This window comes from Bubalus bubalis, chromosome 1 (assembly GCF_019923935.1).
Source record: "Bubalus bubalis isolate 160015118507 breed Murrah chromosome 1, NDDB_SH_1, whole genome shotgun sequence".
NCBI lineage: Eukaryota > Metazoa > Chordata > Mammalia > Artiodactyla > Bovidae > Bubalus > Bubalus bubalis.
In genome coordinates this window covers 171,121,941-171,146,885 of record NC_059157.1, presented here as the reverse complement: position 1 = coordinate 171,146,885, position 24,945 = coordinate 171,121,941, and the positions used below count along the sequence as shown (strand labels likewise).

The 24,945-nt window shown below is 41.0% G+C and overlaps 1 protein-coding gene across 1 annotated transcript in view; it reads right to left on the bottom strand.

Moving 5' to 3' along the window:
- Positions 1-623: 623 nt before the first annotated feature.
- Positions 624-24,945, bottom strand: part of PCOLCE2 (procollagen C-endopeptidase enhancer 2) — a 92,428-nt gene continuing 68,106 nt past the window's right edge. The window contains exons 4-9 of the mRNA XM_006078003.4: positions 21,839-21,963; positions 18,450-18,586; positions 10,543-10,697; positions 6,488-6,571; positions 4,372-4,539; positions 624-1,191 (exon numbers count right to left, since the gene is read on the bottom strand). Coding sequence (XP_006078065.1) covers positions 1,061-1,191; positions 4,372-4,539; positions 6,488-6,571; positions 10,543-10,697; positions 18,450-18,586; positions 21,839-21,963 — 800 coding nt within the window. The 3' untranslated portion in view covers positions 624-1,060. The remainder of the gene's footprint in view (positions 1,192-4,371; positions 4,540-6,487; positions 6,572-10,542; positions 10,698-18,449; positions 18,587-21,838; positions 21,964-24,945) is intronic.

Below are 24,945 nucleotides of genomic sequence, written 5' to 3'. Positions count from 1 at the left end.
GGCTAGGGAAACAAAGACTGAACTCTGCAAGATGAGGGAGTTTTCCTCTGGGGCAGAGAAGACCTCTTCTAGTGGCAGGAAGGGCACTGGGTTTCGACTTAGGACTTCTGAGCTTGATTGCCTGTTCTGTCTTTTGGGAGGTGTGTGCCCTGGACAAGTTACTAAATATACCCGAGCTTCCATTTCCATTACAAAGTGAAGGACCTGAACGAGATTCCTGAGGGACACCATTCCAGCTCTCAATTCTCTGGTTCTGCAGAAAAGAATTATAGTCTGTTTACAAGACTGGATCCAACTGGTTCCTGTCGTCCTTGGACTGCTCTTTTGGTGGTGGTGGTTTAGTCGCTAAGTCGTGTCCGACTCTTGCGATCCCATGGACTGTCAGGCTCCTCTGTCCATGGGATTCTCCAGGCAAGAATACTGGAGTGGGTTACCATTCCCTTCTCCAGGGGATCGTTCTGATCCAGGAATTGAACCTGGGTCTCCTGCATTGCAGGCAGATAATTTACCAACTGAGCTATGAGGGAAGCCCCTTGATACAAGGACAATCTTACAGGTAAATACCAGGGAATATTATTTTCATAGTGTTCCACTTTTTAATAAAAAAAGTTTAATGGCAGTTATATAATCATTTAAAAATATTTATTAAGCACTGGTTTTAAAAATGCGAGAGAAGAATATAACACCTCAGAGCAAATGCTTGAAGGTAAAACAAATATCACTATAAATATTGCACGTATAAAAATCTCTTTTTTACATCTTCACACAACTCATTTCTAAAATATCCTTTTACAGAGATACATAAATAAACTGCTTCCAAACTGTCAACGCTTGATACATTTAGTCACATCACCCCACTGAGTCTGCAGGCTTCCCATCAGATATCTGCTCCTCTTCCGTGCTGGCAACAGAACTTCCATCAGCAACTCTCCTACCTACATCCTGTGAAGAGTAAATCTCTCTGAATGCTCAATATTTCAGGTTATAAATTTTCTTCTTCTACAGAGAAAAAAAGATCTTTCAAAGGCAGTGACAGAATGCAGCTTAAATGGACACAGTGTTAACACTGCTTGTTCTTCAGGGCGTCCAGGAGCTTCTGATTCTTGGTCTTGAACATCATGATAAAGCTGTTGGGCATGATCTTGCCTCGGCCATCTTCACCCACTTGACCCATAATTATGTAATTTAAACCTAAAAGAGAATGTAAGATTAATTTTTTTCTCTGTGTGTGTTGGTTTGAAACAACTTAGACTATAACTTACCTCCAGGTAAATGTTTTACAAATCGTGTAATTAGATATTTGTTCTTTCTAGCATAAAATCTTGTTTAAGACTCTCATTGAAAAAAAAATCTAACTTTGACAGAATAGAATGTTCCAGCTCTGCTTACATTAGGAAACTGGATGGAATGATTAGATCCGGTCAGGTCCAGCTCTGCATAAGGTCTAATGTATTTACTGAGCGTTCTATACAAACACTATTCCTAGGAAAAGCTCTCCTTCCTCAAGGGGCTGTCTTCAGAAGGCCCCTCCTGGGCCCACGAGGCTTCTGGATCTCCCCAGGCATTTGGCAACTATTGATCCACTGTCTTCCGTTGTTGTCTTGAACTTTTTATTAACCCTTCCAACATTTATACTATGTAAGTTTTTTGAGGGCATGGTTGGACCATATACTTCTTTACATTCTTATAGTCCCTAAAAAGATATGTACTAAAAAGTACTTCTATCTGTTGTTCTATTTTTTTATATATCTGTTTGTCTGACTAAGGTAGGTAGGCCTAGACTGGAGCCCACACTGAGGTATGTTGGGTTCAACTCTGAAGATTTGCATTGCTTCAGAAAAATGTGTTACCACCTCCTTTATTCTTCCTTTCCCACTGCGTGTCATAAGAGACATTTTCCCCTGTATAAGCCTTCCTCTGTGGTCCACCACTATAATCGTAATGGTCCTGAGCCTGTAAAGGCTCAGCAGGCTGGGTGGGCAGATGTCACCATAAGAGAGATGACAGTAAGTATGAGATCTGATGAGATGAGATCTGACAGTAAGTATCCAGACCTGGATTATTTGCTATTCCAGATACTTCTGGAAAGAAGTGTTACCTTTTACAGAGTCTTTACTATTCCCTCTTAAGAGTCAATGGGATTATTATTTGGAATTTATGTGTTTTACATGCATAGTAAAAGTAAATGATGCTCAGTTGTGTCCGACTCTTTGCGACCCCATGGACTGTAGCCTACCAGGTTCCTCCGTCCATGGGATTTTCCAGGCAAGAATACTGGAGTGGGTTGCCATTTCCTTCTCCAGGAGATCTTCCCAACCCAGGGATCAAACCCAGGTCTCCCATGTTGTAGGCAGACGCTTTACCGTCTGAGCCACCGGGGAAGTCTTTACATGCATATTTGTGCTCATCTCTGATTATTTCTTCAAGAAACTATGTTTTAGAGTGTAATTTCTGAGCAACAGTATGTGAGCATATGAAAGTTGTACTATGTTGCTTTTTCAATGAACTATAAGGTGGTGTTGGTCTTATTTTTCTGATGCTCACTTCCTTTTCTTAGAAGTGAGGTACAATGTTACTGTATTAATTTATAATTTATTCTTGATTATATCCCTTCTACATTTTGCTTTGAAATCACCAATTATTTTCTGTTCAGAAATCAAGTCCTTAATACTACTTAAATAATATCAACCTCTTATCCATTGTGTTTAAAAAGTTACTCTACCATTTTATTTATCATGTTTGTTTGCATTTTAATCTCATTTATAATGTTATATGAAGCTCTGAAGATCAAATTTTTATGATAAAACTGATCAAAATTTCCCTTTCTGGCTTTTTCCATTTTATTGTAGAAAGATTTTCTCACAATATATAAATTTTTTTCAAAAACAGAGTCAATGTGAAGCTGCTGGCCTCTGATTTTTCTGAACAATCTGAATTGATAGTAAAGCTTTCTTAATGTATTTGTATGTAATGTATCTGTATTTCTGTGTGTGTGCTAGAGGTTTGGCTTCTTTTGATTGTGGGAGAGGTTTGTAATAAGACTGAGGAAAGGAACAAGCTGATGTCGGATGGGAAGTCGTGGTTCATCACACAGTGGAGTGCCAGGCGTGCCTGCCATGACTGCCATTCCAAAGAAAGAGAGCTGTGTATGTGCTGTTGAAGGAAAGCTGTCCACGTACATATCATGTGGAGGCACGTTTGAGCAGAATACGTGTAGAAAGATCCCATTTGTCTACATGTGTACGTACATTTTTACAGGGACAGAACTTTCTGGAAGGAGCTTTTCATTGTGCCTCTGGGGAAAGGGAAAGGGCTTCTCTTTTTATTTTAAATCCTTCTCTACTTAGTTGGCACTAGTGGTAAAGACCGCCTGCCAATGCAGGAGACATCAGAGATGTGGGTTCGACCCCTGGGTTGGGAAGATCCCCTGAAGGAGGGCATGGCAACCCACTGCAGTATTCTTGCCTGGAGAATCTCCAAGGACAGAGGAGCCTAGCGGGTTATATAGTCCATAGGGTCGCAAAGAGTCAGACACGACTAAAGAGACTAAGCATGCACTACTTATTTAACTTTTTCAAAAACCATAGAACATACATTACTTTTATATACCTATTTTAAAAAAATCACGTGCCTCTGGCTATAGGGTAACTTTCCTTTTCCTAAAATTTATCTTAATAAACTCACTCTCACCCGTGAATTTAATAATCTCATATCTACAGATGAGCCCCAGATCTTTTATTCTAGCCCATAGATACCTCTCTCTTCTGAACATCAACTCTGAATTTCCTGCTCCTTTTTTAAAAAAAAATATTTTTATCTGGCTGCACTGGGTCTTAGATGCTGCTCACGGGATCTTCAATCGTCACTGAGGTATGTGAACTCTTAACTACAACATGTGGGATCTAGTTCCCTGAACCAGGAATTGAACTCGGGCCCCTTGCATTGGGAGCATAGAGTCTTAGCCTCTGGACCACCGGGGAAGTCCCTGAATTTCCTATTCCTTGATAGATATTTTCCTCTACACATAGTACTGGTACTTTAAGTGCAGTAACTGGAAATCCCTTTCTCCTGAACCTCTTTCTCTGTCTGCTCCCTATTGATCCAACTTCAAATGCTTCTTGAACTCACTGACCATTTCCATTATCCTGTCTTCTTCCACAAGTGACAGGAACTGAGATTGGAGCCCAATTCTGCCTGACGCCAAAGGCCCTCCTTCTCCATCAGAAGTGGGCAATACATGAGCCATGACTTGACTTCTCTAGACCAGCCATGGCATGGAAAGATCCATGACTTGCTCGGAGAGGCTCTCCTTTCCCCTTCTCGGCCCTTGAGCTCCCCCAGAAGAAAGCCTGGAGTCTTCCTCCTGCTCACCTCTTCTGAGGAGTGGGCACTGCTTGCAGACCACGAGGACCTTGGCGCTCATGTTCTTGCCGGCCTGCTGAATTGCCAGATTGCCCTCTTTATAAATGTTGATGATCGAGACCGTGGCATGCAGACTCCCACCTCGAGGGATGGTGGTGATGATAGTGCCGGCCAAGACTGCAAAAGGAAACATTTTTAAAATCATAGGACAGTGAAGACCAATGTAAGCAGAACTGAAAATAGTTGTATTGATACATTCCTCTGACTTTCAGATGGGAAACATTTTAATGTTAGAAAGAAGGGCCTAATAAGAGTCATTAAATTTAATTCTGTATATCTGTCATCAAAATACAGGTTGAAAACCAGGAGTCATGGGGCTGTAATGTTACCCTAGCTGTTAGGCATTGAAAAAAACCAAAATAACTACCAAACTGCAGTCGGTTGCTGAGACAGAGACTTGTTCCAATGTTTTATCCAACGTGTGGATCAATTACCAAACATGGTAATTGCACCTCTGCTTGTTAATACTCAACAGGACTGTATATCCTTAAGGCAGTGCCATAATAAGAAGTTGCATGATGGAGGTTTGAGCCATAAAGGTCTGAGTCCTTGTGTCTGTGTGGGTGAGCACTTATCTTTTTTGTATCTCCCCCTGGTTCCTCTCTTTATTTATTTATTTGGCTGAGCTGGGTCTTAGTTGCCGCATGCAGGATCTTAGTTCCCCAACCAGGGATTGAACCCAAGCCCCCTGCATTGGGAGCTTGGAGTCTTAGCCACTGGATTTCTGGGGAAGTCCCTCTGGGTCTTTCATATTCTCTCTCTTATCCATCCTTTTTATCTCAATGAACAAGTCAAAGTATAGAACTGAGGTATAACTTTAAACATTTCCTTGGTTAGAAAAAACTCTAGCAAAATTCTGTTGCTTTTCATTATGTAACTCTTTTCTTACCATGTAACACTCAGAGAAGAGTCTTACTTCTGAGCCACATAAAGAAAGATGCTGCTGCTGCTCCACCAGGCTCCCCCGTCCCTGGGATTCTCCAGGCAAGAACACTGGAGTGGGTTGCCATTTCCTTCTCCAATGCATGAAAGTGAAAAGTGAAAGTGAAGTCGCTCAGTCGTGTCCGACTCTTAGCGACCCCATGGACTGCAGCCTACCAGGCTCCTCCGTCCATGGGATTTTCCAGGCAAGAGTACTGGAGTGGGGTGCCATTGCCTTCTCTGAATGCACCACCTGGGAAGCCCCAAATTAGCTATATGTGTATACATATACACATATATGTATTCCCTCCCTCTAGAGGGCCCTAGATTCTTTACTGTCCTCACATCTTTACTACAATATGGTCAATCTGGGCTGCAGTTATCACTTGAAGGCATAAGAAAAAGCAAGCAAAGCTTCTTCTGGGAGGCCCTGTGTTGGGTAACCTATTTAGGCCGTAGCAACTTTCTTTTCCTGATAAGACTTTTCTTCCATATTCCTTTCAAACAAAACCAACATAATTCAACTTGGGATCATTTGCTCTTAAGCAGTTTTCACAGAACGTGCAAGATTTTTTAATTGGAAAAAAAAAACTCTAGGAATTCTGATTCATTAGGTAATATCTCCCCAATATCTTCCAGTTTATAAGAGTTTCTAAATGGATTTCAGATTTCCGAGTTTTAATTTCATCCTCTGGAGGGACACTGCAGAGGAAATACTTGAATTTCTTCTGAGAGAGGCCAGCTTGGATATGTTTCTGATTTATTTAAGTTGAATTACAGATGTGTGAAAAAATACTCAGAACATGAAAACTATGTGAGAAAAAAAAAAGATGCAGGGTTTTTTTTCCTAGGGTGGGGGAAACACTGGGCTAGCAAGAATACACAGAACAGCAGGGTCATGTACCAGGCCAAATGATTAAGTTTTAAGTTTGTGTGAAAAACGTATTTTCTGCACACATTTTTCTCAGTTGTGAACTCTAACACTTCAAATGGTGCAACACACCTTAGCGTGGAGGAAAATATTTTCCTGCGTAGATGCAGAGTGTAACTGACCCACTACCGTCCCATTCATGGCAGTTCCTTTGAGGTTAAGCATGCAGTTTCGGGTTTCTGATTAAAGAGGAAAGACGGTTTTCTTTCTTACCGAAGTTGCTCGAGCAGTAATTGCTCTCCAGAGTCCCCGACCGTCTACACTTCTGCTGACACGGGGCCATGGTGGGCTTTAAACCTTCATTCCAAGGAGAAATACGTAAGATTCGGGAAAATGAGGGCATATATAATTGGTGTCTAGCTCTGAATCAGTCCATTTAAAATTCTCATTTATTTCTCTGAGCCACCAATCTGTCACTGCAATGAAATAATTAAAGACCCTGCAAAGGATATTCCTCATGTTACCAACTTCTACTCTTAATTTCCTCAGGGTAACTCAATGCCCTCTGCTGAGCTTTAAACCTGAGATCAAAGATAACCCAAATTTAGCCCTATTCTCTTCTTCCTTTATATATAACTAATGCTGTAACCAAAAATAGATACAGTCTCATGTGCCCTGCTTACCAAAAACCCAGAATAACAAATAAGAACACAGGAAATATAGGTTAACTCTTCACTTCACCAAAGGAATCTTATGGGGTTCCCCTGAGAGCGGAGGCAGTTTACTTGATGCATTTGAAATACACAATTACCCAAATGTTAGCATTACAGGTTTTGGGGAACAATGCTCATGTGATGAAGTGTGCTATTTTGAGCCTGTCATTGCCTGTAAGGATCTTAAGAACTGAGAAGTAGACAAATTTAAAGTACAGCTAAATAGATAAATACAGTAGTTCTCAATGGGGGTGATTTCTCCCACTAGGTGACATTTGGTAAACTCTGGAAATATTTTTGGCAGTCACGACTAGGGGATGATACCAGCGTCTAGTAGGCAGATAACCAGCGATGCTGCTCAACATTTCACAGTGAACAGGACAGCCCCCAAAAGCAAAGAATTATCTAGCCAAAAATGTAAATGGTGCCAAGGTTGGAAAGCTGTGATATGATGATAATATTTAATCCTTATGAAACGAAATGAAAATATTGAATCCTCATTTTCATCATTAAAAATGTTTCCAAAACATTTGGTAATGATTCCCTTACATGTGGCAACGTGTTAGGAAGAACTAAACAGAACAGCTGTCATAGAGCTGTACATACCGGGTAAGAATTTGCCCTTCTAATATGTCTGCTAACCCTTCTGTGAATTTAATCTTAATTTGTATCCCTACTTATCTCCAAAAGGATCTAAAGTGGATTACAATATTAAAATATACACAGTTTAATGTTAAAATATACATAATAGCATATATAAATATATATATAGTAGAGAAAGAGCTCAGAAAGCATTTAGAGGGAATATTGCTCTAAAAGTTGGAGACCTAAATTTATCTAATTCACTGAGTCCAAAGCTAAGTGCCTTAGAGGTTCTCCTTGTCTGATGAAAGAGCATCTTCTTACGTGGACCACTTGAACCCAGCTCCTTCTTGGCCTCAGGACATTAGTCTGGAGGTTGGGTGGGTGGCCCACCCTGACACTCTTCATCTTCCTGTCTGCTCTCTGCTGCCCTGCACACCCAAGTGTGGCACGGGGTTTTCAGCTTTCCTCTTCATGTGCTCCCTCAAGCATCTCGGTGGGTCCTCCCTCCTTGGGGACGATCGCTCTCTGGCTGTAGCCTCAACCCTGTCCCCCCATCTCAGATGTTCCCTCTGGTCCATCTTCGCCCCTCAGTCCCAGGCTCACGTGTCCTTCTGCTGAAGTCTCATCACTAATCTCTCATCCTTCATCCAACAGAACCTCCTCTCCTTTATGCTTATTTATTCACTCTCCTACTTTCATGACTACTTATTCTTTCTTTCTTTAGAGGTTCAACATCGCCCTGGCCCATCTTAATTCCTTAGCTTTTCCACGTAGTTTTCATGGTCCATTAGTTCAGTCACTTTCTTAACAATACTTACACACCTGTTCCTGCTCTGCCCTCTAGCAGTCCAGTAGAAGACTCTCTTCTCTTTCTGTGCCTGCTCACAGACAGCTGAGAACACAAACAGACCCTCATCCAAGTGACAAACTGCCCCACAACCCCCAGGGCTCCCACCTCTCTTCTTGTTCTCAGCAGGTGACCTTGCCTATTTTTTGGTGAAAACAAAGATCACAGAACAAAATGTCCTCCACCAGACCTCCGAGCTGTCTCCATCTGTACCCTGACTTCCTTCTTCTCCTAAGAGAGGAGGCTGCCTACCTCTGGCCTAAGGTCTATCCTTCTGCACAGCCTCTGGAGGCCAGACCCTGCCATCTTTGTGAAAATTTCCTCCTCACTTATTCCCTTGCTCCGCCCTTCTGTTTTCCCTCTTTGCAAGCTACTTCTCCCTAGCTTTACCACGTTCAAACACTCAGGCTCTCTACCTCCCTTCCTCAGGGCCAAACCCTCAGACTGAGTTGCTGGACTTGGTGTTCATTTCCTTGCCATGCTCCACACGCCCCCTCGCCCTTGTTCAGCACCTACTTGCACCACTCGGCTCACACAATCCCTGCCAGGGTGTCCGGCAGCCTCCACATCACAAAATCAGATGGTACCATTCTATTCCTGCTCTTGTTTAAAGTCTCACCAACATCTGAGTGAGGTGAATTCTCAACATTAAGTGAGAATCTAATCCTGAACTTTGCTTAAATCCACCAACAGCTTCCTCCACACTTAGGATAAAATCCCAAATACTTAGAGCATAAAGAGCAAGGTGGTAGAGCCCAAAGATGAAGCTAGAAGGGGAGGCCCCAGGGACAAAGTGTGAAGGAGATTGGCTCCTGCGCTGTCCTCTGGTCTGGCCGCTGGCCACAGGAGGCTTTTTAAATTTAATGAAGTTAAAAATTCAGATCTTTAGTTGCACTAATCACGTTTCAATCATCTGAAAGTGGCCACCGTATTGGAAGGCATAGGCGTAGACAGCAAATTTAAGTGGGGGAGAGACACAGTCTGCGCTGCTGGGGGTGGGGGGAAGGGGCAGGGCATGCATGGGGAGTTAAGATAGAGGAAGTCAAGGGAACCCTAGGAGTGTGGCTACAGATGCTGTGGCCCAGGCTTGGGAAAACAGGTGGAGAAGCAGAAATGAGACAGAATATAGTGTGATAGAAATGAGTTAAATCTGATATATTTTTCAATGTCTAGCAGTTGCAAACCTGTAGGAGATAATTAAAAATTCATGTTTGCAACTTCAGAGAAAGTTTAGGACTGGATATAAAAGCTTGAGAACCACATGGGTGTAGACAGATGATTCTCTGGGAAGAATAAGGACACCAAGGTCCACTGAGAGAACTGGAGAAATATTCCTGCGATGTGCAGCAGTACACGTCCGGGCCACAAGGTGGCACGCTTGCGGAGTCTCAGAAAAATCACCCTTCTGGAAGTGTCTGTACTCAGGACAGCCCTCTCTGCGAACTAGCAGAAAATGGTGGGCAATAAAGCTGGGCTTATTTCAGCCCATTTCACGCCTTAACCTTAGATTCCCTCTTCCACTTTTTTCTCCTCCCTTTTAGATTTTGAGATCTGAGGCCTGAAATCCTGGTGGGCTGTGCTGACAGGGTGTAGAGACAAGAAACAAGAACGCTCTGTTGCCCTTGCATTTCTTAGGTCATACCCAGACCAGAGGCCCCCAGCTGGTGTCTACAATACATAGAATATTTTTGTTTGATTTACTTCAGTTTAAAAAAATAATATATTTTGTATGGCACATTTTGGATCATACCCCTCCCCACAACAAAGCCCAAATACTGGCAGAAATGAAAACAGGCAGGAATCAGGGCCCTGAAATTTTAACCCCCAATACTACAGTTCTATGTAATAAAAAGAAAAACATGATTTTATAAATGCCAAGAAAGAAAAATTATGCTTGTTATGATCTATACTTATAATAGGGTTCCTAGTATTTTTAAGTGACCATCATTTTCTTGGATAACATTTTAAAATTATTAGCTTATAAGCATTCTTATATATTATACTTTCTTTCATTCATGGAATCATATTATTCTCTTATGTAAGTTTTTGTCTTATTTAACTTATTTTAGTTTCAAGTATTTCCCTCCTGATCAGTGTTTCCGCCACCCCCCTCCCCCACCCGCCCACTTCAGAAGAATTCTTCTTATACTCAAGGCTGAGTAGAAATTTCAAAGCAGACTTACTTGTAGTCGCTGGAAAGGTGGTGGTAACAGGCAGTGCAGTGGTTGTCGGCAATTTTTTGGGCCTGAATTTGTAGTGACCGATAAATCCATCAGCAGTTAAACTTAAATCTGATAAAAACTGAATGAGAAGTTCGTTTCTCTCAGATACAATTGGCCTAAAAGGGAAAAAAAAGTTTTAAAAATACATATATATATATATATATATATATTTAAAAGTGTCAGGGAAACCTCTGAAATGTAGAACTAACTTTCCTTTAATTTCCAACAATAGATTACTCTCTGTTTAAACTGAAAAGTTAAAAGACTTAAGAAGATGGCATTCTTAACCTGCTCAATATTCACGCAAATAGCTAACATTTACTGAGCGTTTGCTCAGGTAGGCACTGAGCGTTTTGCAAACTGTTGAATTGTGCTTTCACAGCAACCATGTTATTATCCCCTTTTTATGGAACAGGTAACTGAAGATCAGCGAGTTCAAGTGATTTGCCCAAGGCCCTCCGCTTGTGTGTAGGAGAGTCAGGATTTGAACCCAGGACCAGATGCCATGAGGGACAATGTAAGCACTGAAGCTGCAGCTGGTGCTTCATAAGCGCTCTAGGGTCTGGTCTGACTCAGCGACCGCACAGCATCTTTGAACTAAGACTCAGTTCCGGCTGGCCTGGGGAGCTAGGGGTTGCTGGCCATGGGGAATCAGATGGAGAAACCTGGTGAACAAATTTCCACACCCTGTGAAGACACAACGAAAGGAATCATCTTAGCGGGCTGGTCACCTAGGGATAAGAAAGCCACGCAGAATTTAATGGGACTTTCATTTCATTGTTAATAAGAGTTCTCACGCGTGCCTGAAATGGAAACCTTTCTGTTCGTAATCTGGGTAGCAAAATGCTCTTAAGGAGAAAGAGAAAGTGATTACTTTGTTTTGGTGGTCATGAACAACCTCATTAAGAATCTAATTTTAAAGCAATCTTAGGGGCGTGCTGGTTAGTTGGGACTAAAGATTTAGTAGCGCTAATTACTGAGGCTCAGAAGCTCTCTTACTTAAATCTTAGGGGATAACTATATTATAAAAGATGGTAGTTTCATCTAATCTTTTGCTATTGTTATTTAAACAATGGTTTAAAAATGCTGTTTGGCTAATTCCATTTTAAAACTATTTAATTCAGAAGTGGAAAAAATTAGTTATTTAACCAAATTAATTGGTGGTTTGTCTAAACTCCTTTTTTGAGGCATCTTCTCAGCCAAACCACTTCTTAGGCATCTTGGACAATAAATACATGAGGCAACTCTTGTTTTCCCTCACCTATCAGCTACTTTGAGTTGGAAGCATGGAGGGGAAGGTAGATCTGGCCTTGACCACCAGGGAGAACAGTGCAGGGTCTTCTCTGTCCTGAAGGTTATTGCCTTCCGAGCCAAGACATGAACCAAACCTAAGAACGAGCTCTGTGACTTCCCTTTTGCCTTCCAGTCACAAAAATGGGACCAAGGTCATTTAAATAATGCTTCTGAGCATCAAGCCACAAACGTGAATATTTAATCCTGCTTCTGAAAATAGTCCATGAAATAAACACAGCGTGCATGAAACACAGTTCTCAACTACAATTACAAATAAGACATGTTAACCTTGTTTAGATGATAAAATTACAAAAAGCACTTCTTGTAAGCAGCAAAGAAAGCCTGACGATCCAACCAAGCCAGCCTTATGGGCACGATGTTAGAATTATAGTGATCATTCACTGCCTCTTGTATGAACTAATCTCGGCAGCACTATACTGGAAGCTGAATTTTCTCAAGGAAGAGTATTTTTGTCACAAAGACATATTTCAGCTATGCTGCCACTGAGCTTTAGTATGAATGTGACAGAACTGCAGTGCCATAAATGTACTGAAGGCCAAGTGTTGCATTTGCAAATTAATGCTACAAATCACTCGAAAGGCAAGGGGACATCTCATGTGTGCCCACTCCCCACTAGCAAATCCCAGGACTGGATGAAGGATGCTCACTGCTGTCTTACAGAACTGGCTATGAGAACTGTCTGCAGCCAACCAACCACCATATTTCTTGACCCACCTCCTCATCTTCACCACCCTTCACCTCCTTGTCTTTACTGGGACCACTGCACAGCCTCCTCCCTGCTCTTGTCTAGGAGGGGTTCTAGGGGCACCGGTCCTGTCATTTCCCCCACCTGCATGGGGAGGGCCCCCATGTCTGCACGATGTGGAGTCCACTCCACTCTCAGCCTCCTCTCTCTCTCTCCCCCACTCAAGGCGTAGGCTCCAGAACAGCATCCATCTCCTCTGTGTATCTTTACAATCAAACTCTGCTTGGAACGAATCCTCTGTTCTGTATCTAACTTCCACTCTTCCTTCAAGACTCAGCTTCAAGAAGCATAATCTCCCCCAATTTCCCCACCACTTGTCCCTACTGGACCAAAGGACTCCTTGTCAGAAATCCACCCAAGACTTTTTGTTGCCAATTTACCTGTCTGCCTTGTTTCCGCCCCTCCTGCTATTCACCTCTGTATTTTTTATTAATCTTGGAGTTCCAGGTCCCTAACATCGTGCCCACCACATGGCTGGGGTATATATAGTAAATGTTTCTGAACTGAATCCAATGGTACTGATACTGCGCTGAATCAGGCACAGGGATGCTGGTGATGTCCTGCAAGTCACAACACTCCTCCTCCTAGTCACACATCTAACAGGGGAAAAGTTCCCCAAAGAGGTTTTCTCACTTTCTGTACTGCCCCACCCCAGAAGTACTCTGACTGTGGGGAGATATTCCTCTGGTCCAAGCTCTTCCAGGCAAACTTCTCAGGAAGCCAGGGATGCTCAACGGCGCCCCCATCGCCCCCACCCACCCTCGTGGAGGCAACCGCTACCCTGAGTTTGTGCTCCTTCTTTCCCTTCCTTTATTTACAGATTTACTTATATAAGCTATGGTTTGTCCAGTAGTTATGTATGGATGTGAGAGCTGGACCATAAAGAAGGCTGAGTGCCAAAGAATTGATACTTTTGAACTGCAATGTTGGAGAAGACTCTTGAGAGTCCCTTGGACAGCAAGGAGATCAAACTAGTCAATCCTAAAGGAAATCAACCCTGAATATTCATTGGAAGGACTGATGCTGAAGCTCCAATACTTTGGCCCCCTGATGTGAAGAGCTGACTTGTTGGAAGAGACTTTGATGCTGGAAAAGACTGAGGGCAGGAGGAGAAGGGGGCGACAGAGGATGAGATGGTTGGATGGCATCACTGACTCAATGGACATGAGTTTGAGCAAACTCTGGGAGTTGGTGATGGACAGGGAGGCCTGGCATGCTGCAGTCCATGGGGTTGCAAAGAGTCGGACACGACTGAGCGACTGAACAACGGTCTGTATCATGAATCCATATAACCTATAGGTTTGTATGCTCTTAAACTTCATATAAATGAAAGCATATAGTGTGTCTTTTTCGGTCTTTTTTGTCCACCCTCAACATTACAGTCCACGGGGTCGCTAAGAGTCAGACATGACTGAGTGACTTCACTTTCACTTTTCACTTTCATGTGTTGGAGAAGGAAATGGCAACCCACTCCAGTGTTCTTGCCTGGAGAATCCCAGGGATGGGGGAGCCTGGTGGGCTGCCGTCTATGGGGTCGCACAGAGTCGGACACGACTGAAGCGACTTAGCAGCAGCAGCAGTAGCAGCAACATTACAACTGTGAGATTTATCTACTATGTTCATGGCTATAGAGTGTGAACTGCAACAGAATCTGACTATTCTCTTGTTGATAAACACTGGGCTGTTTACTCTCCCTCCGGAACACACAATGTTAAAGGGAACACTTTTACGTTCTGTGATGCAGGAGGACAAAAGTGTCCTTAGTGGACACACCAGAAGGTTAGGGTATAGACTGTACATGAGGTTAAAGGATACAAGTTCATGTTCAATTTTAGTACATATTGCCAAATTGATTTCCAAAGTGACGGTAACAATTTACATTGTTCTCAAAGATGGATTCACTGTGTAGCTTTCTTCTTCTGGGAATGCCTTTTCATGTCCTTTGCCCATTTTTCCTACTGAGTTGTTACCTTTTCCTTATTCACTTTTAAGAATTTCTTGATATGTTCTGGAACCTAGACCTAGGTCTTTGTCACGTATATCAGATATTTTACAAACATCTGTTTTGGTTTTGTGCCTTCTCTTTTCTCTCCCTTTAAGGTGTGTTTTGATGAGCAGAAATTCTCATTTAAACTTCTCACTTAAGTTCCACCTGTAACCCATCTGTAATTGATTTTTGTGTGACATAGATATGAACACAATTCATTTCTCCATGGAAACAAAAAGGGTCCCTGCCCCCATTCTCAACAGGGCCAACCTTTGGCCGCTGACCTGTGGGACTCTGGAATGTGCCCACTCTGCAGAGACACATGGATGTGTTTCTGGCTTCTCTGGTGTTTTCATTAGTCAGTTTTTCTATCTTTCTGTTAAAACCACACTGTCTTAATTACAACAGCTTTCTGACCTTGTTCCATCATGGTAGGTCAAATCTTCCTGCCAGTTCTTCTCCTTCAGAACTGTTCCCTGATCAGGGATCAAACTGCTGTGCCGCCTGCGTTGGGACAGTGGAGTCTTAACCACTGGACCACCAGCAAAGTCCTACAGTGTTCTCTATATATCCATTAGACCAAGCCTGTTGGTTTACAACCTTCTACCTCTTCATTTCTACCTCAATTTACCATCCATACTTACTTTGGCATATTATAAAGTTTCACAATATCTTCACCCGATTCTCAAACAACACAGAGACCTGAGAATCCTTCAACTCTGTATCCAATATCTTTGCTCAGTGTTTGTTCCTGCATTTTAGTCTTTTATTCTGTGGTCATTACCTTTCTGCCTGATTTAAAGTCATAATGCAGTTTCTTTAGTTTGGATTTGTTGGTAGTAAACTATCTCAGCTCTTATTCAACTAAAAATGTCTGTATTTCACCCACATTCACAAAAGAGAAGGTTTTCTGGGTAATTAATTCTAGAGTGACAGTTATTTTGTGTTAGCATTTTGAAGATATTTTTCCAAGATCTAACTTTCATTGTTGCTACTGAGAAGTCAGTTGTTAGGCTCTTTGTGATAATCTGTCTTTTCTTCCTGGATGTTTTTAATATCCTTCTTTGCTGTTTTGTGGTTTTACTATAATACATGTAGGCATGGATCTATTAAAACATATATTGCTTAGGCTTTATTGACTTCTCATATTTGATCATTGATATCTCTCCTCCATTTTGGAAATCGCTCAGCTAGTATTTCTTCAAACATTAAATTTCCTATATTCTATATTTTTTCTTATGGAACCTTGATTAATGTATATTAGGTTCCTTTACTCTAGCTTCTATGAATCTTAACCTCTCTTTCATATTTTCCATCTGTCTCTTTGTGCCATGTTCCAGGCAATCACTTCATACCTATTTCTCAGTACCTTAAATCCCTTCTGGAACTATGTCTATCAACTATTTAACATATGTATTAACTTTCTTGTTTAAATTATTATGTATCTCAGTTCTGGAAATTCTGTTAGACTCTTTGTTAAATCTATTTGATCATTTCTAAAAGTCTCTTGGTTCTTATTCACTTTCAACAGTCTGTACCTTAAAGGCTCTCAAGTAATATATTTTACATGAATTTCTTTTCACATACTTATTTTACATTCTGTATCTCATAATTTTACTATATATAGTAATTATGTAGTTAATATTTAATTAATATATTTAATTTATATTTAATATAAACTATATTTTTACTGATTACTATAATTAGGCCTTTGTAGGTCTGATTATAGCTTGTTTCTGCTGCTGATTGTTTATGTTGGCTTTTTCTTCATGTTTCATGATTTTTTTGATTAGTACTTGTAGTTCTTGAAACTTTATTCATAGGAATTCTTAAAGCCTAAGTTAAGATGCATTCTTTCAGCAAGGATTTGTGTTTTCCTCTGTCATACCATGTGGGCACTCACAACTTGGAAATTCTTTAAGTTTCTGACTGCATTTTTTGGGGAATAGTCAGGTAGTGTAAATTATAACCTCAAATTCACATGTGGACTGGTTTTTGGTTAAAAATTCCCATCAGAGACTATTTTTTCTTCCTTTCACCAGAAGCCAAGGCCAAAACCAGCCAATTTTCCTTATTATCTCCCTTGCGGTGGGGGGCGGGGGGGAGGGAGGAAAATTAATTCAACCACATTGGTGTCACATAGCCATCTCCAAAGCCAAATTTGTGTATAGTAATTTTGAAAGTAATGGCAACCCACTCCAGTATTCTTGCCTGGAAAATCTCATGGACAGAGGAGCCTGGCGGGTACTACAGTCCATGGGGTCACAAAGAGTCAGACGTGACTGAGCAACTGATTACATACATGTTTAAATTACTACTAACTTGTACATATTCAAATTCTTACTATTATCAAACTTAATAAATATAAATGAATCTAACCTGGAAAGTGACTTGGGACTTTCCTAGTGGTCCACTGGCTAAGACACCATGTTCCCAATGCCTGGGGGGTTGGGGGAGAGGGGGCAGGTTTGATCCATGCTCAGAGAACTAGATTCCACATGCTGCAACTAGGAGTTGGAATGCCACAACTGAGACCCATCACAGCCAAAGAAATAAATAAAAATAAATTAAAAAAAATAAAGAAAATGCTGTGCTTTAATTCTAATGTGCCTATGGGAAATCACAGAAATTCACTAAGATCAAGTGATGCAGATACTCTCACTAGGTTGAAGAACAGGGTAAGAAAGACTTTTTTTTAAGAAAGACTATTTAAATTAGCACAATGGTGACTTGCAGGCAAGCAGTAGTCATTTAAACTGCCACCTTTACTAGTATTGTATGCGAAGGTGTGACATGTAGTTTAGTTGCTAAGTCGTGTCTGACTGTTGTGACCCCCATGGACTATAGCCTATCAGGCTCCTCTGTCCATGGGATTCTCCAGATAAGAATACTGGAGCGGGTTGCCATGCCCTCCTCCAGGGGATCTTCCCAACCCAGGGATCAAATCCAGGTCTCCTGCATTGCAAGTGAATTTTTTACAGTCTGAGCTACCAGGGCTTACTCAGCAAGAATTTGGGCAACCATGTGAGGAAGCATAAAGCCCCCAAAGGTCCAGGACAGACCTCTGATCAGGTAAAATCATCTGCATCCAGCTAGCCTAAGCTTCCAGGTTTCCTCATCTGGATTCTCAATAAACAGCCCCCAAATTTTTCCTTAGAATTTTCCTCATTCTGCTATGACACTGGAGCTCCCCTCGCAGGGCAGTCTGCGCCTGGGGCATCACCAACTCTGCTTCTGTGTATCTATCCAGCTGCCCAGGCCTCTCTGCTCTCTTGTTAATGCTGCCTTGCTCTCTGGATTGGCTAGTCTTTGTGTTGTTGCTGTATGGGACTCCACTGGGAAGGAACCCAAGAATTTGTGAACAAAACAACACAACACCTTCCAGAAAATACAATATAATTGGGCAATTTTAGGGGACATCCCTGGTGGTCCAGTGGTTAAGACTCCCCCTTGCAATGCAGGGGACTTGGGTTCGATCTCTGGTCGGGAAACTAAGATCCCACAAGCTGCAGAGCAACTAACCCCACACGCCACAACTGCTGAAGCACACACGCCACAACCAGAGAGTCCACGTGCACAACATAACACAGATCCCGCGTGCTGCAACAAAGACCTGACGTAGTCGAATAAAGAACACATGTATACCTGTGGTGGATTCATTTTGATGATTGGCAAAACTAATACAATTATGTAAAGTTTAAAAATAAAATAAAAGTAAAAAAAAAAAAAGAAAGACATACTTTAAAAATATATTAAAAAACAATCAGACAATTTTATAAGAAACAAGTATAGAGCCCCTAAAATAAAATAGGTGCTACTTACGCAGGGGGGCTGTCGCCACAATACTTTCCAATTCTTTCAGCGTCGTTGATCTCCCCACCATTAAACACAGCCACGTAATCGTACCGGCAGTAGTTATCACGCTCAACATCAAATTTCTCAAACTTTAATTCTATAAGCTTTAGTGAAAGCATAACATTAGAAGGGTCAAAGGGGTAGTGCAGAAAAACCTCAAACAGAACTCTTCCTCTCCTCAGGTTTGTAAGGGTATCGTGTATTTCCTTCCTAAAAAAAATGTATTCACCTTCTTTAAATGTTTTCTTATCATTTTCAAACTTCTTCTTTAGTTAACAACATTGTGTTATTCTCTTGCTTTCATTTTTAATTATCTCAAAAGATCACTTTAAGCCCAGATCAACCCTAGTTAGGATCTTTTTTTAATGTTTTTTTTTAATTGTGGTAAAAGTCACATAATATAAAACATACAATTTTAATCAGGCTTCCCTGATAGCTCAGTTGGTAAAGAACCCACCTGCAATGCAGGAGACCCTAGTTCGATTCCTGGTTCGGGAAGATCTGCTGGAGAAGGGAAAGGCTACCCACTCCAGTGTTCTGGAGAAGTCCATGGACTGTATAGTGGCACTTACATTCACATTGTGCAACTCTCACCATCATCCATCTCCTGAACATTTCACCTTCCTGAATTGAAACTCTGTCCCCATTAAACTCCAAGTCCCCATTCTTCCTCCCCCACCGCCGGCCCCTGGCATCTACCAATGTACTTTCTGACTCTATAATTTGACTATTCTAGGTACCTCATACAAGTGGAGTCAAACAGTATTTGTCTGCACTTACAGAATCCCATGGACAGAGGAGCCTGGTGGGCTATAGTCCACGGGGTCGCAAAGAGTCAGACACGACTCAGTGATTAAACAACAACTGTATATTAGAATGCATTTTTAAGGTTACTGATTTAGGATCTTAAAACATGGGAACTCTGTTCACTTACAGCTAAGAAAGTATGGAAACACTACATAATCCTAGCAATCAATATTAAGACTTAAATTGGGTTTGTATTGGAGTGGAAATTGGGGCTGTATACCAACTTCATTCTTCTCTAGAGGAAAACGAATAGAAATAAAAACTATTACCTACAATGTCCCTGTAGTAGTGTATGTTGGGATGTGGTGTTTGTGTACGTGTTTGGTTGTCTGAGATGGGTGGACACAGCAGTTCTACCTTCAAGGGAAGGAGACTAATATTCCCATCACATGCAAAGAACTCAAATTCTTCAGGGCCAGAGGTTCAGGGAAGTGGGAATTGACTCTGATGTTTTCTGGAAGTATGTTTTAGGACTGTGTCTGCCAAGCACAGCGTGCTTGGTGATCTGGTTGATTTTTGAAGAGGCTGCATAGAAGCATGAATGCACAAAGTCAGTGTTAAATTTCTGAAGTTTTTTTTTTTTTGGCACTGGTACCAACAATAGTGTCCTAAAATATTCAAGTCGATAGGAAGTTTTGATTTAAAAGCAATCATTCCCCTTATAAAAGCAGATCTTTCAAGAGTACCTCCACTATATAAATCAAAGGAAGTCTCACTGGGTTCATAAATACCCATGGCACCCAGAGACTGGTCCCACAGAAGATAATAGGTGTTAACTCATGTTAGGACAGTCACGATGTTATTAGTTGTTAGCTAGCGAAGACTTGGACAGTAATGTCGGTGAAGTTGTAATAGGAGTGACATCACAAAGAGACATAAAAGGGAAGTTTGGCTTTGAACATGATTGCCACATATCCACATATTTATCCACTTTTCAAAAGCACCAGGAAAGGGTGAATAATAGCTTATTCATACTCAACACTGCTTTAAGTTACATTAAAATATTTCCCCTTTGGGTCCTGTAACTTTTCATTGGTCAGAAAGAAAATGCATTCCAGGTTACTAAAAAATTGGCTGAACTTTTTGTACTTAGAAATTGGTTACAAATTTTGGGAGAGAAAATAAAAATAAAGAGGGTAAAGTGGAAAGCTATGATTTTTTTAAAAGATATCTTTTAATAGAAGAAAATGCCCAAAGATTTACATAGAAATTACTTAAGACTTAATTTTCTCATATTATTTTTCTCATTTGGACAGTTTCCACTGATTTCAGATACTACAACTATGACTAGAGACTCAATTGGCTAAAGCCAAAAATTAAATAAATAAAATCTAAATGTAATTTAAATAAAGAGAAAAACTTGGGAAAAAGATGGCAAATTGTAATCTGCAAGTATAATTAAATGGAAATCACTTAATCTAACATATTTACAAATGACACAAAGAGAAAAATGATCAATACAATCTCAAGAATTACGTAATAGCTTAAATGTTGGATAAATTTAATTTTTAAATGTTAAACTATAAAATGTTCAATAGATTTACAGAATCCTTTATTATCAAATAAATGAGTAAATTTTTCATTTAAACATAAAACTGAGTTTTAGGATTATGATCAAAGTATGTGTGTGTATGTGCACTCAAATCACTGACCTGCGTGGTATATTTGCTGAATAATTTTCCACTAAGGAAATGAATATATGGCAAGTAGTATTTGTGTAAACAAAAGATCAAGTTAGAAAAATTTTTTTAACAATATCGTAATATTCACCATACACTGTTTGGATTAAAGTCTATAATGTTTCCCATAACAATAATTTTTAAAAGTCATTTTCAAAATCCTATAGCAAAGAGTTGGTTTATTCTCATGCTAACTTCTGTCCTGAAATTAATATCTGAAAGTGGTCCCCAGAAAGGGTAAAAATTTATATAACCACAAACTAATAAACACTGGAAAACTAGATCTCTGTTGATTGTTTTAGAGCAATGAATAGGTATTTGTGGGGAACCTGCACAAATTTTAAACAGCAACCAAAAAAAAGAAAAAGAAAAAGCATCATGGAGCACAGCAGTTTTCATATCAGAGACCTTGTTCTTAGAAAAAATGATGTGATGTGCTTGTACTGGCTTTGTTGAAGTGAAGCATTCTGGCTGTTTTGGATTTGGTGATTCGGAGGGCTGTTACCAGGACATGATGCTCTGTGAGCAGAGGGTAACCTGAGGTGTACGTAAACTTGGGGATTTGTTGTCCTCCTGCACTTGGTCACTGCTGCTCATAAACCCGTGCTTATAACACCTTCCACAGTGTTTAAACAACCTCATGTGGGATTTGCAGGCCGTTTGTATTTTAAACCTGTTGAAAATTATAATTCTCTAATGGGAAATTAAATCCATGACTTTGCAAGTCAGAGAGCACAAAGGCAACTTTAACCTGGGTCTCTGCATGAAGAAATCCTGTGTCCAGCAGGGCCTTCCTTGCCTGTTATCTTAACAGTTCACACTGGGCAATTCACACATGCATACTTTCTTCATGTTTTCAGGGAACCTTACCTGATTCTTCGGGGCTACGATGTGCCACACACAAGTGACTCCTGCAGGGTAATCACGGTCTGGCCAGTTGGGGGTTTTGAAAGAGCCGGAAGGTCTTTCAAGGAGGCCTCCACAATACTGATCACCTGAAGTTATTAAAAATGAAAAAACGTCCACGTTTATGGCAATGCAACCATGTGGAAATAGGAACTTGGAATATTGACAGTATAATAAAGGCAGTAGCAGATGCTCTTAGTTTTTCCCTTAAAAAATCGTAGTATAGTCTCCTTTAAACACACACACACACACACACACACACACACACACACGCACATACGCACACACAGAATGATCTCGAGGTTACCTGACAGATCACATCAGCATAAGAGAGTGAAGGAGTGAAATGAGGGCCATAGACTCTCTTCTTTTCCCCATTTTTTGGATGAGACAAAACATCTGGGGGGGTACTCACACATTCAAACACCATGCAGGCTCAACCAATTCTATACATTTAAGAACTCAAGGCAGGGGTATTTATTAATAAGGCTAAAATTCAGGTCCATGGACACAGTCTGAATGAGTTATTATAGACAACTCTTATTACTAGAAAGCTGTTTATAAATCTTTCACAATTTTCAAGAATAATTTTGTCAAAACAATATATGTTTATAAAACTGTCAGCGATACAGAAAAGCATTAAAGGTAGGATTGATTTCTAGATTGGCCTGATGTTGGGCAAGCTCTCTCCTGGTCTGAGAAAAGTGACTGCCCCAGAAAAGTCTGCCGGATTAACAGGTACGCGTGTCGCGTGGGGTGGCTCTGAGCCTCACAGCTAACCATGCCCCTGGACTTGGTGCCGGGCATGCGCATTTCTGCTCTGAATGACGTCAGAACAGAACCAGGAAGGCTAGCCCCCAGGAGCCTCAGGAAGGGGCTGTTGGCGGCGCCCTCACACCACACAGCACAGGCCTGCATGGTTTGACAGGGACTGTGCTTCTTCAGCCTGCGTCCCTGTATGCCCTCTGTCCCCAAACCCTCGGTTCCTCCCTCGCCTGCACACTGAGATGGCCTTGTGTGGGGGGATGAGACTGCCCCCCACCCATTCCTCTGTTTCTCCCAACCCAGAGCCTAACCTAATGTAGAGCCCAGACTCAGCCGTGCTAAAGGTTCTCCCTTTAGGCACAAATCTCATTATTTCACTAGGAGGTTCCAGAAGTTTCACCAGAGCCAGACTCAGCAGTAGTGCTGACAGTGAGGATACTAAGGATGAAGGTTTGGTTTCACACTTGGTTTTCAAGAGAATATTCTGCAATGCTAGCTTCCTGGCCTGTGCGAATAATAGCCTCACTTCCCTGGGACTGAACTGGGCTTCCTGGACACATCTGCTGCTGCTGCTAAGTCGCTTCAGTCGTGTCCGATTCTGTGTGACCCCATAGACAGCAGCCCACCAGGCTCCCCATCCCTGGGATTCTCCAGGCAAGAACGTTGGAGTGGGTTGCCATTTCCTTCCCCAATGCATAAAAGGAAAAAGTGAAAGTGAAGTCGCTCAGTCGTGTCCGACTCCTAGCGACCCCATGGCCTGCAGCCTACCAGGCTCCTCCGGCCATGGGATTCTCCAGGCAAGAGTACTGGAGTGGTTGCCAGTGCCTTCTCCGGGACACATCTAGACTCCTAGTAAAACTGCTTATTTCCCGTGGGGGGATGGGGAGGGATTGAATTTGGGGTAAGATTCCCTCAAATCCCACCACTTAAAACTAACCACAATAAGTATGTGACAAACGCATTTCAGACATCTCTATGCATATGTACTAAAGGGTTGATTGAAATAATTTTAGAAAGATATTTCAATACAAGTTTTAATTTAATTTTACTTGTATTTAACCAACAAAGAAAAACTGAAACTAATTCATATACTTTAATAAAATATTTGACACAGAAGCTAATCATTCTTAAAAGGATTCTTTAAATTGAAGACAATGTATTATAAAAATAGTGGTTGGAATAATTTCTACAACTTTTTGTTTATGGAAAACTTCAAGCATATACAAAGCAAGCAGACAATATAATGAATCTCTATGTATTCGTCGTTCAGTTTCAACAAGTATCATCATTCTACTATTCTTTTTTAAAATGTCTTTTTATTTTTATTTATTTATCCTTTTTGGCCATGCTGTGTGGCATGGGGACCCTTAGTTCCCCAACCAGGGATTGAACCCAGGCCCCTGCACTGGGAGTGTGTGGAGTCTTAACCACTGGACCACCAGGGAAATCCCATCATTCTACTATTCTATCAATATAGCTAGCCAATGCCCACCACTTGCACTATTATTATTATTACTTAATAGGTTTGAGGGAGGTAAATTTGATACTTTGAAATGCACAAATCTTAGCTGTAAAAATTTGAAAAATGGTTACACCTGTGTGAGCCACACTCCTATGATGTATGTATCCAAAATTTCTGTATCCTTCACCAGTCAATGTGCTGGATCTCCACAACACTTCTCTGAAAGATTTCACTGAAGATTAGTTTTATTCTAGAGCTTCATATAAATGGAATCATATGGTGTTCCTCTTCTGTGTTTGACTTCTCTTGCCTGGCACAATGTCTGAGATGCATTCATGTTGCTGTGTGTATTGGTAGCTTGTTCCTTGACATTGCTAAGTAGTATTCTGGGGTGTGGAAACAACAATTTGTTCACCCATTCTCCCGCTGATATCCATTTGGGTTGCTTCCAGGCTGGGCTACTGTGAATGAAGCTGTTATGAACATTTTTGTACAAATCTCTTGGTGGACTTGTATTTTCATTTCTCTTATATAAATACCCAGGAATGCAATTGCTGGGCCAAGAGTAGATGTAGATGTTTAATTTCATAAGAAACTACTAAAATATGTCCTCAAGTGGTTTTAGTATTTTATGCCTCTCACGGGATGAGAACTTTGGCTGCATCACATCTTTGCCACCATTAAGTGCTGTCAGTTTGTTTTCAACCCAGCCTGGTGGGTATGTAACAGTGTCTCATTGTGTTTTTAATTTGCATTTGCCTGTTAACTAATGACACTGAACAGTTTTTCATGCACTTATGAATCATTTGTGTATCTTCTTTTGGAAAGTAAATGTTCAGCTGTT